The following is a 13,801-nucleotide window of genomic DNA, read 5'->3' as shown; positions in this document are numbered from 1 at the left end:
AATATATATAAACTCAGCAAAAAAAAGAAACGTCCCTTTTTCAGGGCCCTGTCTATCAAAGATAATTCATAAAAATCCAAATAACTTCACAGATCTTCATTGTAAAGGGTTTAAACACCGTTTCCCATGCCTGTTCAATGAACCATTAACAATTAATGAACATGCACCTGTGGAACGGTCGTTAAGACACTAACAACTTACAGATGGTAGGCAATGAAGGTTTATACCTATTTTGCCAATTGGCCTGGTTTGCCACACGGAGCCCTACTGATCAGTCTGCCGACGTAACAGCACGAGCGGGAAACAACAGACTTTCATCCGTCGTGACGTCCCTCAAAGGCCCTTCTGCTAGCTTGCTAGCCCCGGCCCGCCAGCTGCCTGAAGCCACTCACTGGACCCCTATGATCACTCAGCTATGCATGCCTCTCCCTCACGTCAATATGCCTTGTCCATTGCTGTTTTGTTTAGTAATTATTGCCTTATTTCACTGTAGAGCATCCTAGCCCTGTTCAATACGCCTTAGTAAACACTTTAGTTCCACCTCCCACACGTGGTGACATCACCTGGTTTAAATGATATTTCTAGAGACAATATCTCTTTCATCGTCACTCTATGTACAGGTTTACCTCCAATGTATTCACATCCTACCATACCCTTGTCTGTACATTATGCCTTGAATCTATTCTACCGCGTCCAGAAATCTGCTCCTTTTACGCTCTGTTCTGAACGTACTAGACGACCAGTTCTTTTAGCCTTTAGCCATACCCTTATCCTACTCCTCCTCTGGTGATGTGAAGGTTAATCCAGGCCCTGCAGTGCCTAGCTCCACTCCCATTCCCCAGGCACTCTCATTTGTTGACTTCTGTAACCATAACAGTCTTGGATTCATGCATGCTTCTTTGGGATAGGGGGCAGCATTTTCACTTTTGGATGAATAGAGTGCCCAGAGTGAACTGCTTCCTACTCAGTCCCAGATGCATATTATATGCATATCATTATTAGTATTGGATAGAAAACACTCTGAAGTTTCTAAAACTGTTTGAATGATGTCTGAATGACTCATATGGCAGGCAAAAACCTGAGAAACAAATCACAACAGGAAGTGTGAAATCTGAGGTTTGTAGTTTTTGAACTCGCCCCTATTGAATACACCGTGGGATATAGATAAAGTTGCACTTCCTAGGGCTTCCACTAGATGTCAACAGTCTTTAGAAACTTGAATGGGGAGCTCTTTGAGTCAGTGGTCTGCCTACAGTCTCGTTCTCAGTAACACGCTTTCACTTGAGAGGTAGCTGTCGTTCCATGGCTTCTCTACAGACTTAGGAATTCTCCTGTTGGAACATTTTTGAACTTTTATGATAACGATCCTAAAGATTGATTCTATACTTAGTTTGACAAGTTTCTTCGACCTGTAATATAACTTTTTGGACGTTTCGTCCGAATGGACCAGATCGCGCATTTGGATTTGTTTACCAAACGAAGCTATTGGACATAAATGGAGGTAAATGATGGACATTATCGAACAAAACAAGCATTTATTGTGGAACTGCGATTCCTGGGGAGTGTGTATTGATCGGTGATGCACTGCAGTACTTAATGCAGCTGGTGGCCACACCAGATACTGAACATTACTTTTGATTTTAACCCCCACCTTTGTTCAGGGACACATCATTCCATTGCTGTTAGTCACGTCTGTAGTACTTGTTCAGTTTACGTCTCAGTTGTTGAATTTTATGTTCATACAAATATTTACACGTTACATTTGCTGGAAATAAATGCAGCTGAGAGAGGACGTTTCTTTTTTTGCTGAGTTTATAAAATCGACACAGTTACATATCAGGATATAATTTTTGCCAATATATCGCAATATTATTTTAGTCATATTAGTCGGTTGTACCTGCACCAAAACTCCAGTAGTTTTCCTTTGTAGCGTGTTCTCAATCTTCTATTTAAATCATGAGCTAGTTAGTTTTCAGCACTTTTATTTCAACGACTGATCAAAACTCGTTTTCACATGAGTCTTTCTCGTCCCTCTGCAGCAGACGTATGGTGAGAAATATGTTTGGAACATATCGTATCGGCACCTAAGTACCGTGATAATATCTAGTGCTACCCCTCTCTGACCCGAGTCATAGAACCACCACAGACACCGGTGGGTTCCTGCTCTCACACATGGATTTCCAACACTATGGAGGAAGTGACTTGAATCTAAAACGCTTCCGTTTAAACATGCCACTGGTCTCTTAAACTCCCTTAGCTCTTCAAAGTTCTGCTTCAGTCTCTTTATAAACTAAATAAAGTAAGCAGTTATGATTCCAGTTGTGTACCATGTTATTTCACAGGACATTTAACCCACTGCCCTCTCTTTTAAAAGCAAATCCCTTCCCAAGAACAATACGGCCCTTCACTAGCTGCAACATATTTCTCATCCAAGAGCCAATTGCCAAAATCAGATTTGGATGGCTGATTGTTTCTAGGTTGTATGGCCTGGCAAAATATCTAAACCACAGGGCAGCAGGGTTCAACACATCTCAATGGACCCCGTAAATTAAATAGCAGAGTACAAAAAGAATGCTTTAATAGTCCAACATGCCGATAACCTCCCCCCAAAAACAACCTCTCCATCCTGCAGATCTCCTGCTCAGTTACGGTGGCATGAAGCACACGACTACATCATTCGCTGCTTCTGAGCGGACTTGAACAGCAACACCATAAAAGCACCGTGTCTGCCTGCTATTTCAACCCATTTATGAGGAGCGAGTGAAAGCCAATCTGTTTAGTGTCTCTGACTGGCTACAGACTGGAGAACATGTTCACCAGACTGCAGGGAACAGAACAGCAGTGTAATAGGGAAACACTATAGCAGGAGTGTACCCTTGTACTGTAGCTACAACAATGTATGGTGGTTAGTGTGCATGTTTCACTACAATCTGCTAAACCCATTCATTCAATACATTTACCCCGAGTTCTTCTGCATTCTGTTAGAGCCTCAAACAGAGAGCTGCTTATTTCTGGAGTATTCATGGGTTGAACCTCCGTCACTTGGTCGCGTCTTTGCCATTGTTATTAACGCGCCGCAGCCTAATCGATGCTCAAAAGTAGAACGGGGGTGATTGACTCATCTAAATTGCACTATAGGGGCTTGGGAATACGATGTCATTGCTAAAGTTGGCACATATTTAGTGGGAAACAACTTTTCCATCATCATCACATTGTGAAATGTACCTTAGATAAATGGCAATGGCAAGAAAAGTTTGTCAAAAATAGCTAGCAATGCTAACATTAGCCAGCTAAAACTGGAAGTCTCCCCTCAATCTTTGCTAGCTAAAGTTATACTGCATCTAAAGTCAATCTGAAAGCATCAAAATTATGACAAAAGGTTTCCCTACTAATTATTTGCCTTCTTTAGAAGCCACAGTAATAAACTTTAGGCCAATTCATCAGCCCCCAATGAGGATGCATTTAGTAGAACGTTCAGTTGGGCATCAGTCCTAAAACAAAGGTTGAAAACAATATTGTGACGTAACGTGCAACCCATGAATAGTCTAATAGAAAATGTGTGTATATTCTAACTGGTGGATATGTCGCTGTTCACATTTCATACAAACAATTAATACATATGAGGGTTCTGATAAAGCACATTGCGCCAACCTCCCAACTAACTCTGGACTGGGTCGGTAAGGAACAGCACATCATGCCCGATGAGTGCAAATCTTATTTCCATGCTGAATCCCCAATTTGTTAAGCATCCAAATAAATCTAAAAGAAGTGCTAGTCAAATGACTAGTCAAATAAAAAGGATGCCCACTGGAAGAAAACAAATGTAGGTTTGTCTCAGCAGCATTTCTATGATTGGGTATCGAGTCGACTGACATTAAACCTTACCTCTTCATCGGAGGTGTCGTGTTCATACTCGTCCCCCGGCTGGGCGGTGGCCAATCCCTGGAAGGTGGTGGTCAGTCCCTTCTCTCCTCTGCCATCAATGGCGCCTCCCTTGCCTTTCTTCATCTTCCTCTTCTCCTTTGATGCAGTTTTTTTGCCTTGCTGCTAATATGAAAACAAGACACCAAGGAATTTATATGAGAGAACACTGTTCACAACATGTTGATCTGCATGTGTTCAAGTTCTGGTACATTTTTAATGGTTGGCAAAAAAAGGTAAAGAACCTTGCGGATGTTAAAATAATATCTTTCTAATTATCTAAGGGGTTATAAAACTGATATGTGCACAGCCAATCAACTTTGACCTATAAGTAAAATAAAAGCTGTTTAGGAAATAAAACTTGTCGCCGTCTTGAAGGGACGATTGATCGTTTTATGTCCTATATGGCACAGTGACAGTTTCTTTTAGGATTCCCATTTATTTATTGCATTCAGTACACAGCTTCCTCTGCATAACACACACACACACACACACACACCCCACAGAGGAGCAGGCACCAGAACGGCACATCCTGTGTGAGTGGAAGGAGGGTGAGGATAAAGGGGCTGCAAGGACCCACCATTGGACGTGCTTTACTGTGAGCAATCAGTCACAAAGGCAGAGCCGTCAAAAGTTCACTTTACGGGAACCAGGGGATAGAGGGAAACAAGGGAGGCAGGGATGGATAGAGGAAGAGAAGTTCTTTGAGGCTGCAGTCTCATCCCCCTAGAGGCAGAGACGGGCAGGTGAGTAACCTGCTATGATTTATGCCTCCTGTGTGTCCCGGTATCTTTTGGCATGCAGCTCTAAGTGAAACGCTTCCTCCCTGATGCCTAGTTAAATCCCCATCAAGACAGAGCTGACTGGGCCCAGTTTTAATACTGAATGACTTTCGCCGCCCAGGAGACTCCAGTCAGATCAGAGTTCTCTGCTGTAGCCTCCCCCTGAACTGCACAAACAAGGTAAAGTGGGTTTGCAGAGGTGGCAGTTTAGGAAAGCCAAAACAGAAGCTTGTTTACTCCACAACACAGAAGCCAAAACGTAAAAATAATTTTAAAAAGACTAGACTGAAGAGTAAGGCTTCCTCACAACACTAAAAGTCTGTGGGGGAGAGATGACCAGGCCAATCTGTTTACTATAACAGGGATGGGGAGTGTTGTGGGGCAGGAGTGGAGAGAGAGACAGTGAGATGGAGAGAAAAAGAGAGCGACAGAAGGGAGAGAGCGAGAGCCCACGACAGATTACTTGTCCAGATGATGTACGACGGAACAGCCAAAAGAGAAAGGCTCGCAGATTGGATCACGCAGTTTGAAAACCAGCAGTGGACTGGACTTCCAGCTGAGCCTGGTCCGGAGCCCATTTGACCACAACCGCTGACGAGGATGAAGTGTGGGAGAGAGCAGCTGAGGACGGGAAGGCACTGCACGGGGTCAGTCAGGAGAGAGGATGAGGACAGGAAGGCACTGCACGGGGTCAGTCAGGAGAGAGGATGAGGACAGGAAGGCACTGCACGGGGTCAGTCAGGAGAGAGGATGAGGACAGGAAGGCACTGCACGGGGTCAGTCAGGAGAGAGGATGAGGACAGGAAGGCACTGCACGGGGTCAGTCAGGAGAGAGGCTGAGGACAGGAAGGCACTGCACGGGGTCAGTCAGGAGAGAGGATGAGGACAGGAAGGCACTGCACGGGGTCAGTCAGGAGAGAGGATGAGGACAGGAAGGCACTGCACGGGGTCAGTCAGGAGAGAGGCTGAGGACAGGAAGGCACTGCACGGGGTCAGTCAGGAGAGAGGCTGAGGACAGGAAGGCACTGCACGGGGTCAGTCAGGAGAGAGGATGAGGACAGGAAGGCACTGCACGGGGTCAGTCAGGAGAGAGGCTGAGGACAGGAAGGCACTGCACGGGGTCAGTCAGGAGAGAGGCTGAGGACAGGAAGGCACTGCGCGGGGTCAGTCAGGAGAGAGGCTGAGGACAGGAAGGCACTGCACGGGGTCAGTCAGGAGAGAGGCTGAGGACAGGAAGGCACTGCACGGGGTCAGTCAGGAGAGAGGCTGAGGACAGGAAGACACTGCGCGGGGTCAGTCAGGAGAGAGGATGAGGACAGGAAGGCACTGCACGGGGTCAGTCAGGAGAGAGGATGAGGACAGGAAGGCACTGCACAGGGTCAGTCAGGAGAGAGGATGAGGACAGGAAGGCACTGCACGGGGTCAGTCAGGAGAGAGGATGAGGACAGGAAGGCACTGCACGGGGTCAGTCAGGAGAGAGGATGAGGACAGGAAGGCACTGCACGGGGTCAGTCAGTAGAGAGGATGAGGACAGGAAGGCACTGCACGGGGTCAGTCAGGAGAGAGGCTGAGGACAGGAAGGCACTGCACAGGGTCAGTCAGGAGAGAGGATGAGGACAGGAAGGCACTGCACGGGGTCAGTCAGGAGAGAGGATGAGGACAGGAAGGCACTGCACGGGGTCAGTCAGGAGAGAGGATGAGGACAGGAAGGCACTGCACGGGGTCAGTCAGGAGAGAGGCTGAGGACAGGAAGGCACTGCACGGGGTCAGTCAGGAGAGAGGCTGAGGACAGGAAGGCACTGCACGGGGTCAGTCAGGAGAGAGGATGAGGACAGGAAGGCACTGCACGGGGTCAGTCAGGAGAGAGGCTGAGGACAGGAAGGCACTGCGCGGGGTCAGTCAGGAGAGAGGCTGAGGACAGGAAGACACTGCGCGGGGTCAGTCAGGAGAGAGGCTGAGGACAGGAAGGCACTGCACGGGGTCAGTCAGGAGAGAGGCTGAGGACAGGAAGGCACTGCACGGGGTCAGTCAGGAGAGAGGCTGTGTACGGGAAGGCACTGCACGGGGTCAGTCAGGAGAGAGGCTGAGGACAGGAAGGCACTGCGCGGGGTCAGTCAGGAGAGAGGCTGAGGACAGGAAGGCACTGCACGGGGTCAGTCAGGAGAGAAGCTGTGTACGGGAAGGCACTGCACTGGGTCAGTCAGGAGAAGAAGCCAAAAGGCAAGGACCATCCGGTTGCCCCATAAGTAATGCCACAAATTCTCCAAGTAGTGACCTCTTGACAGCCAAAATGTGTCAGCTTACCATAGCGTTATTGATAAATCGGTCAAATTCATAATCTCCGGCTCAAATCTCCTGAGGGCCTTCTGTTCTGAGCACATTCACGTCTACGCCAACACACAGGCGTTCAGACACACTGTCAGCCTCCACACATTGGCCAACAACTTGTTTTTAAACGTCTGTTGGCTCCCAGCAATGGGTTCCGCTCCGAGGCGGACGCAGGCGGGCCCCAGGTTCCCCATTACCGCACTGTTTCCTCTGAAATCACTGTGAAACTAAAATCTGAGTTATAGGGTGAAGCCTGAATGAATCCGTCAGAAAGCATTCTCTGGGCCGTTCACACTTCCACTTAATTGGGAGCAAAACCCAAACGATAAGCCCACCTAGGCTCCCTGTCCCTGGCTTTGTCTGCTGTAGAACCTCCAACCAGAGAGAGGGGTCATCCTGGAGTGAACTTCTCTGGTACACAACCCTCACACAGAGCCCAGGGCAAATTGTCAAAAGGTAACAGGGGTGGGAGTTGTGTTAGCAGGGAGGAGTGGAAGTGTATTCATGGACAAAATCAAGTGATGGGGATGTGCTTGTCCTTTTTGTTAACAAGGGGATACCATTCCGCCCAGTGTACCCTCAATGTGATCCCTGCCCTCACAACCCTCCGCCTCTCCAAACATTTAATGGCTGGAGGAGACATGCGTATCACCCTTGGTGGAAGTGGCCCAGACGCATCTGCGGACCAGAGCTCCTGCGTGGGTGCATGAGGAGCAAATCCTTCCTGGTTACTGTAAGATGAGCCCCCCTAGTCTTAATCTCCCCCTTCCTCCACCCTAACCCCATTTCATCTCCATCTCACACCCACTCACACGCCGAGAGCGCGGACCGAGCGGCCGGCCGACAGCAGAGCTGGCCGGATCAGAGTGAGCTGGCCACGTCCGACCGCTGCACCAGGGGACTCTCCCAGGGACCATAAAGCCTCCAGCAGCCACATTAACTTCTGCCTGGTGTGCTGAAGGCCCAGATCCTTAAATCACAAGAGTCCAGGAACAGGGGGAAGAGTGGGGAAAAAAGAAAAGAAAACCACAGGGTCTCAGTCAGGGCCTGGATGGATTAAAAAGCTGGAGTGGGGAACAATGCATCCACCCCCCCTCCCCATTACTAGACCACAGCAGTTCCAGACAATGGTTTCAAGGTTTCACATTTGTTCCAATGTGCCTTTGCAATAATATAAACACACAATTTAGAAAATAAAATAAAAACGTTGAACCTTCTCTCGGGCTCCTCTCCCAAGACGTTTGTGTCTCCGTATTTTGGCATGGTCACATTTACCTGAAGGACTGCACACTTGACAAAATAAAAACCAAGATCAGTCTTTGGGTTGAGTGATGCAGAAATCTGCATGGCAGCAATAAAGATAAATAATCTTTCATGTGTGACCAGTTTCAGTTCTACATTGAGGGACAATGAAGATGACTGGAGGATAAGCTGACGTAATAAAATTAAGTCATTCCCACCCACCTTGCATGACAGCTAGGGAATTTTGAGCACAACAGACAAGGATAATTAACTGATATAGCAACTATTCCACCAGTCCCAGACAAATGGACCTACCTATCAACCCCATCCTGTTCTCCTCCCATAGTCACAGTGGCTCCATCCTTATTTGCAAAATACTTCTGACAGAGGAGTCTGGACTTTCTGAAGATGGAGTGAGGGGGTTAGATGGTGCATGGATGGATAATCCCAGCCCGTCCGCACAACAGGCCTTTTAACAGGCTGTCATTGTAACTAAGAATTTGCTCTTAAATTGACTTGCCTGGTTAAATAAAGGTTACATAAAGGTTTTGTTTTAAAGGCAGATGTAGGATTTACGGAAAACTGGCAAGAGCAGACAGTGGGACCGATAGAAAATACATTTGCCTGTTGCGGTTTGATTCAAAAGCACATAGTATATACAACGTGCACTAGGGGGTAGTAGAGAGTAAGCAAGTTTGAAATCCTCACAAGCTGAATGTCATTTCATCCAGTATAACTCATCTAGAGTAGTAAACATACACAGGTGAGTTGGTTATAATGACAAGCGGTGAAAATGCCTTTGAAAAAAATTATCTTACTGCAAGAACAAAACTTATATTTATTAAGGTGACATTTTGCCTACAACAACAGGGCTTCCCAATTTTTGGGGGCCAGCGACCCCATTTTTCACTACCCCACCATGTGACTGGATAAGTTGAAGTCGGAAGTTTACATACACCTTAAAATGTATTTGTCTAAACTCTAGTTTCACAATTCCTGACATTTAATCCCAGTAAAAAATTCCCTGTCTTAGGTCAGTTAGGATCACCACTTTATTTTAAGAATGTGAAATGTCAGACTAATAGTAGAGAGAATTATTTATTTCAGCTTTAAAGAAATGTCATTACATTCCCAGTGGGTCAGAAGTCTACATAGACTCAATTAGTATTTGGTAGCATTGCCTTTAAATTGTTTAACTTGGGTCAAACCTTTCGGGTAGCCTTTCACAAGCTTCCCACAATAAGTTGGGTGAATTTTGGCCCATTCCTCCTGACAGAGCTGGTGTAACGGAGCCAGGTTTGTAGGCCTCCTTGCTCGCACATGCTTTTTCATTTCTGCCCACAAACTTTCTATGGGATTGAGGTTAGGGATTTGTGATGGCCACTCCAATACCTTTACTTTGTTGTCCTTAGCCATTTTGCCACAACTTTTGAAGTATGCTTGGGGTCGTTGTCCATTTGGAAGACCCATTTGCGACCAAGCTTTACCTTACTGACTGATGTCTTGAGATGTTGCTTCAATATATCCACATCATTTCCCCCCCTCATTATTTCATCTATTTTGTGACGTGCACAAGTCCCTCCTGCAGTAACGCACCCCCACAACATGATGCTGCCACCCCCTTGCTTCACAGTTGGGATGGTGTTCTTCAGCTTGCAAGCCTGCCCCCTTTTTCCTCCAAACATAATGATGGCCATTATGGCCAAACAGTTCTATTTTTGTATCATCAGACCAGAGGACATTTCTCCAAAAAGTACAATCTTTGTCCCCATGTGCAGTTGCAAACCGTAGTCTGGCTTTTTTTTAATGCCGGTTATGGAGCAGTGGCTTCTTCCTTGCTGAGCGGCCTTTCAGGTTATGTTGATATAGGACTCATTTTACTGTGAATATAGATACTTCTGTGCCCGATTCCTCCAGCATCTTCACAAGGTCCTTTGCTGTTGTTCTAGGATTGATTTGCACTTTTTGCACCAAAATACGTTCATCTCTAGAAAGCAGAACGCATCTCCTTCCTGAGAGGTACGACAGCTGAGTGGTCCCATGGTGTTTACACTTGCGTAACATTGCTTGTACAGATGAACGTGGTACCTTCAGGCATTTGGAAATTGCTCCCAAGGATGAACTAGACTTGTGGTCTACAATTTTTCTTGGCTGATTTCTTCTGATTTTCCCATGATGTCAATCAAAGAGATACTAAGTTTGAAGGTGGCCTTGAAATATGTCCACAGGTACACCTCCAATTGACTCAAATTATGTCAAATAGCCTATCAGAAGCATCTAAAGCCATGACATCGTTTTCTGGAATTTTCCAAGCTGTTTCAAGGCACAGTCAACTTAGTGTATGTAAACTTCTGACCCACTGGAATTGTGATACAGTGAATTATAAGTGAAATAATCTGTCTGTAAACAATTGTTAGAAAAATTACTTGTGTCATGCATAAAGCACATGTCCTAACCGACTTGCCAAAACTATAGTTACAATAAATATGTGGAGTGGTTGAAAAACTAGTTTTAATGCTTCTAACATAGTGTACGTAAACTTCTGACTTCAACTTAATGTAAATCAACAGCCAATGTTTACTTTCATTTGGGCTCTGACAGTCTATTTCAAATCAGTACTTCTGACGGTATTTAAATCAGAAGGAAGTATGGTTTGAAGAAGTGACTGAAATGCATCAAAAATGTATTAGGAAGTTCAGAAGACGATCAGCTAATATATTTTTTTAATCTTCTGTGTAGGAAAGAACATAATTCATTATCTTTTCCCTCCAGTCTGATTTAGTGCCTGTTCTTGTCCACTCCACGTTCTTATGAGGCTTGTGGGCATTGTAGAAAGAAACACAATACACATACGTGTTCTTGAGAGTCTATCTTTCAGTGATGGGGTCTTAATATTTTGTCAGTTAAAACTTTCAAAAGACAGACATTTATAGGAAGAAAAACAGAAACCGCTCTGTTTATTACAACCACATCTAGCGGCTACTGGAGGTTTGTTCTATGAACAAAGAACCATTTTACTTCAGGGTTTCTCTTGCGACACCCTTTTCAAATCAGGTGACCCCACATGGGGTTGCGACCCCTAGTTTAGAAAAGCTGGCCTAAAAGTAAATGACTTTGTTTATTTCAAGCATAATACAACACATTAAAGTCAATACATTACCTTTTTTTATGTACAGTGCCTTGCGAAAGTATTCGGCCCCCTTGAAGTTTGCGACCTTTTGCCACATTTCAGGCTTCAAACATAAAGATATAAAACTGTATTTTTTTGTGAAGAATCAACAACAAGTGGGACACAATCATGAAGTGGAACGACATTTATTGGATATTTCAAACAGCAAAAGGTGGCGCTACAAAGTATTAACTTAAGGGTGCTGAATAATTTTGCATGCCCAATTTTTCAGTTTTTGATTTGTTAAAAAAGTTTGAAATATCCAATAAATGTCATTCCACTTCATGATTGTGTCCCACTTGTTGATTCTTCACAAAAAAAATACAGTTTTACATCTTTATGTTTGAAGCCTAAAATGTGGCAAAAGGTCGCAAAGTTCAAGGGGGCCGAATACTTTCGCAAGGCACTGTATCATAAAAAAATATAAAAAAGCAATGTCTATATTCTGAACATTTATATATAATCCATACTACTAGTAGACAGCTAACTACCATAGAATTGTCGTTTTAGTCTATGCAGTAGCCTGGTGAATATTTACTCAAATGTTTTCAAAGGATTGCACTTACATAAAACCAGAAATAGCAGGTAGGAGCATTGGGCCAGTAACCGAAAGATTGCTGGATCGAATCCCTGAACTGACAATGTAAAAATCTGTCGTTCTTCCCCTTAGCAAGGCAGTTAACCCACTGTTCCCCGGGCGCCAAATACGTGGATTAAGGCAGACCTCCACACCTCTCTGATTGAGAGGGGTTGGGTTAAATGCCAAAGACGAATTTCAATTGAATGCATTCAGTTGTACAACTGACTAGGTATCTCCCTTTCATCTGATATTGGCACTTGATGTACGAAGCAGTGCTTCCTAGCAGTACTCAGGCAGGTAGAACAGGCCTGGGCAAGGGTCTGTGCCTCAATGTAAAACTCAAGGGTTGAAAACTGGTATGAGCAACGGCAATATTAGTTCTAAAATGAGCTACAAACAATTCAAAAGACGTTACAACTGTACAGTTGCAAGAAAGATTCTTGATTTCTGCGTAAATTGTTCATAAAATTAGATCTGATCTTCATCTAAGACAACTAATTATTGTATTTTTTCTTGTCTGTATTGAATACATAATTTAAACATTCACAGTGTAGGTTGGAAAAAGTATGTGAACCCCTAGGCTAATGACTTCTCCAAAAGCTAATTGGAGTCAGGAGTCAGCTAACTGGGAGTACAATCAATGAGATGACATTGGAGATGTTGGTTAGAGCTGCCTTGCCCTATAAATAACACTCAGAAAATTTGAGTTTGCTATTCACAAGAAGCATTGCCTGATGTGAACCATGCCTCAAACAAAAGAGATCTCAGATCTCAGAATTGTTGATTTGCATAAAGCTGGAAAGGGTTACAAAAGTATCTCTAAAAGACTTGACGTTCATCAGTCCACCGTAAGACAAATTGTATGTAAATGGAGAAAGTTCAGCACTGTTGCTACTCTCCCTAGGAGTGGCCGTCCTGCAAAGATGACTGTAAGAGCACAGCGCAGAATGCTCAATGAGGTTAAGAAGAATCAGAGTGTCAGCTAAAGACTTACAGAAATCTCTGGAACATGCTAACATCTCTGACGAGTCTACGATACGTAAAACACAAAACAAGAATGGTGTTCATGGGAGGACACCACGGAAGAAGCCACTGCTGTCCAAAATAAACATTGCTATACGTCTGAAGTAAGCAAAAGAGCATCTGGATGTTCCACAGCGCTACTGGCACAATTTCTGTGGACAGATGAAACTACAGTTGAGTTGTTTGGAAGTAACACACAACACTATGTGTGGAGATAAAACGGCACAGAACACCAACATCAAAACCTCATCCCCACTGTAAAGTATGGTGGAGGGAGCATCATGGTTTGGAGCTGCTTTGCTGCCTCAGGGCCTGGACAGCTTGCTATCAACAATAGAAAAATGAATTCCCACGTTTATCAAGACATTTTGCAGGAGAATGTAAGGCTATCTGTCCGCCAATTGAAGCGCAACAGAAGTTGGGTGATGCAACAGAACAATGACCCAAAACACATTAGTAAATCAACAACAGAATGGCTTCAACAGAAGAAAATATGCCTTCTGGAGTTGCCCAGTCAGAGTCCTGACCTCAACCCGATTGAGATACTGTGGCATAACCTCAAGAGAGTGGTCCACACAAGAAATACCAAACTGAAACAGTTTTGTAAAGCACTCCTGACCGTAGTTTAGGTCTGATCCGCAACTACAGAAAACATTTGGTTGAGATTATTGCTGTCAAAGTAGGCTCAACCAGTTATTAAAACCAAGGGTTAACATACTTTTCCCACCCTGCACTGTGAATGTTTACACAGTGTTC

At 44.7% G+C, this 13,801-nt stretch overlaps 1 protein-coding gene across 5 annotated transcripts in view; it reads right to left on the bottom strand.

Annotated features, from left to right (window-relative positions):
- LOC135549683 (ribosome biogenesis protein bop1-like) overlaps positions 1-13,801 on the bottom strand; it is a 138,455-nt gene that overhangs the window by 100,362 nt on the left and 24,292 nt on the right. Inside the window, exons 1-4 of one of the 5 annotated variants that reach the window (XM_064979882.1) lie at positions 8,589-9,841; positions 8,245-8,321; positions 7,844-8,001; positions 3,886-4,047 (exon numbers count right to left, since the gene is read on the bottom strand). In XM_064979882.1, the coding sequence (XP_064835954.1) occupies positions 3,886-4,047; positions 7,844-7,948 (267 nt within the window). In that variant the 5' untranslated portion in view covers positions 7,949-8,001; positions 8,245-8,321; positions 8,589-9,841. Of the gene's footprint in view, positions 1-3,885; positions 4,048-7,843; positions 8,194-8,244; positions 8,322-8,588; positions 9,842-13,801 lie in introns of those variants that run through there. The other 4 variants (XM_064979884.1, XM_064979883.1, XM_064979880.1 and 1 more) reach the window with 4 other exon arrangements.

The sequence above is a fragment of the Oncorhynchus masou genome, chromosome 12 (genome assembly GCF_036934945.1).
Source record: "Oncorhynchus masou masou isolate Uvic2021 chromosome 12, UVic_Omas_1.1, whole genome shotgun sequence".
In the NCBI taxonomy this organism is placed as follows: domain Eukaryota; kingdom Metazoa; phylum Chordata; class Actinopteri; order Salmoniformes; family Salmonidae; genus Oncorhynchus; species Oncorhynchus masou.
This window is presented reverse-complemented; position numbering and strand designations above follow the sequence as displayed.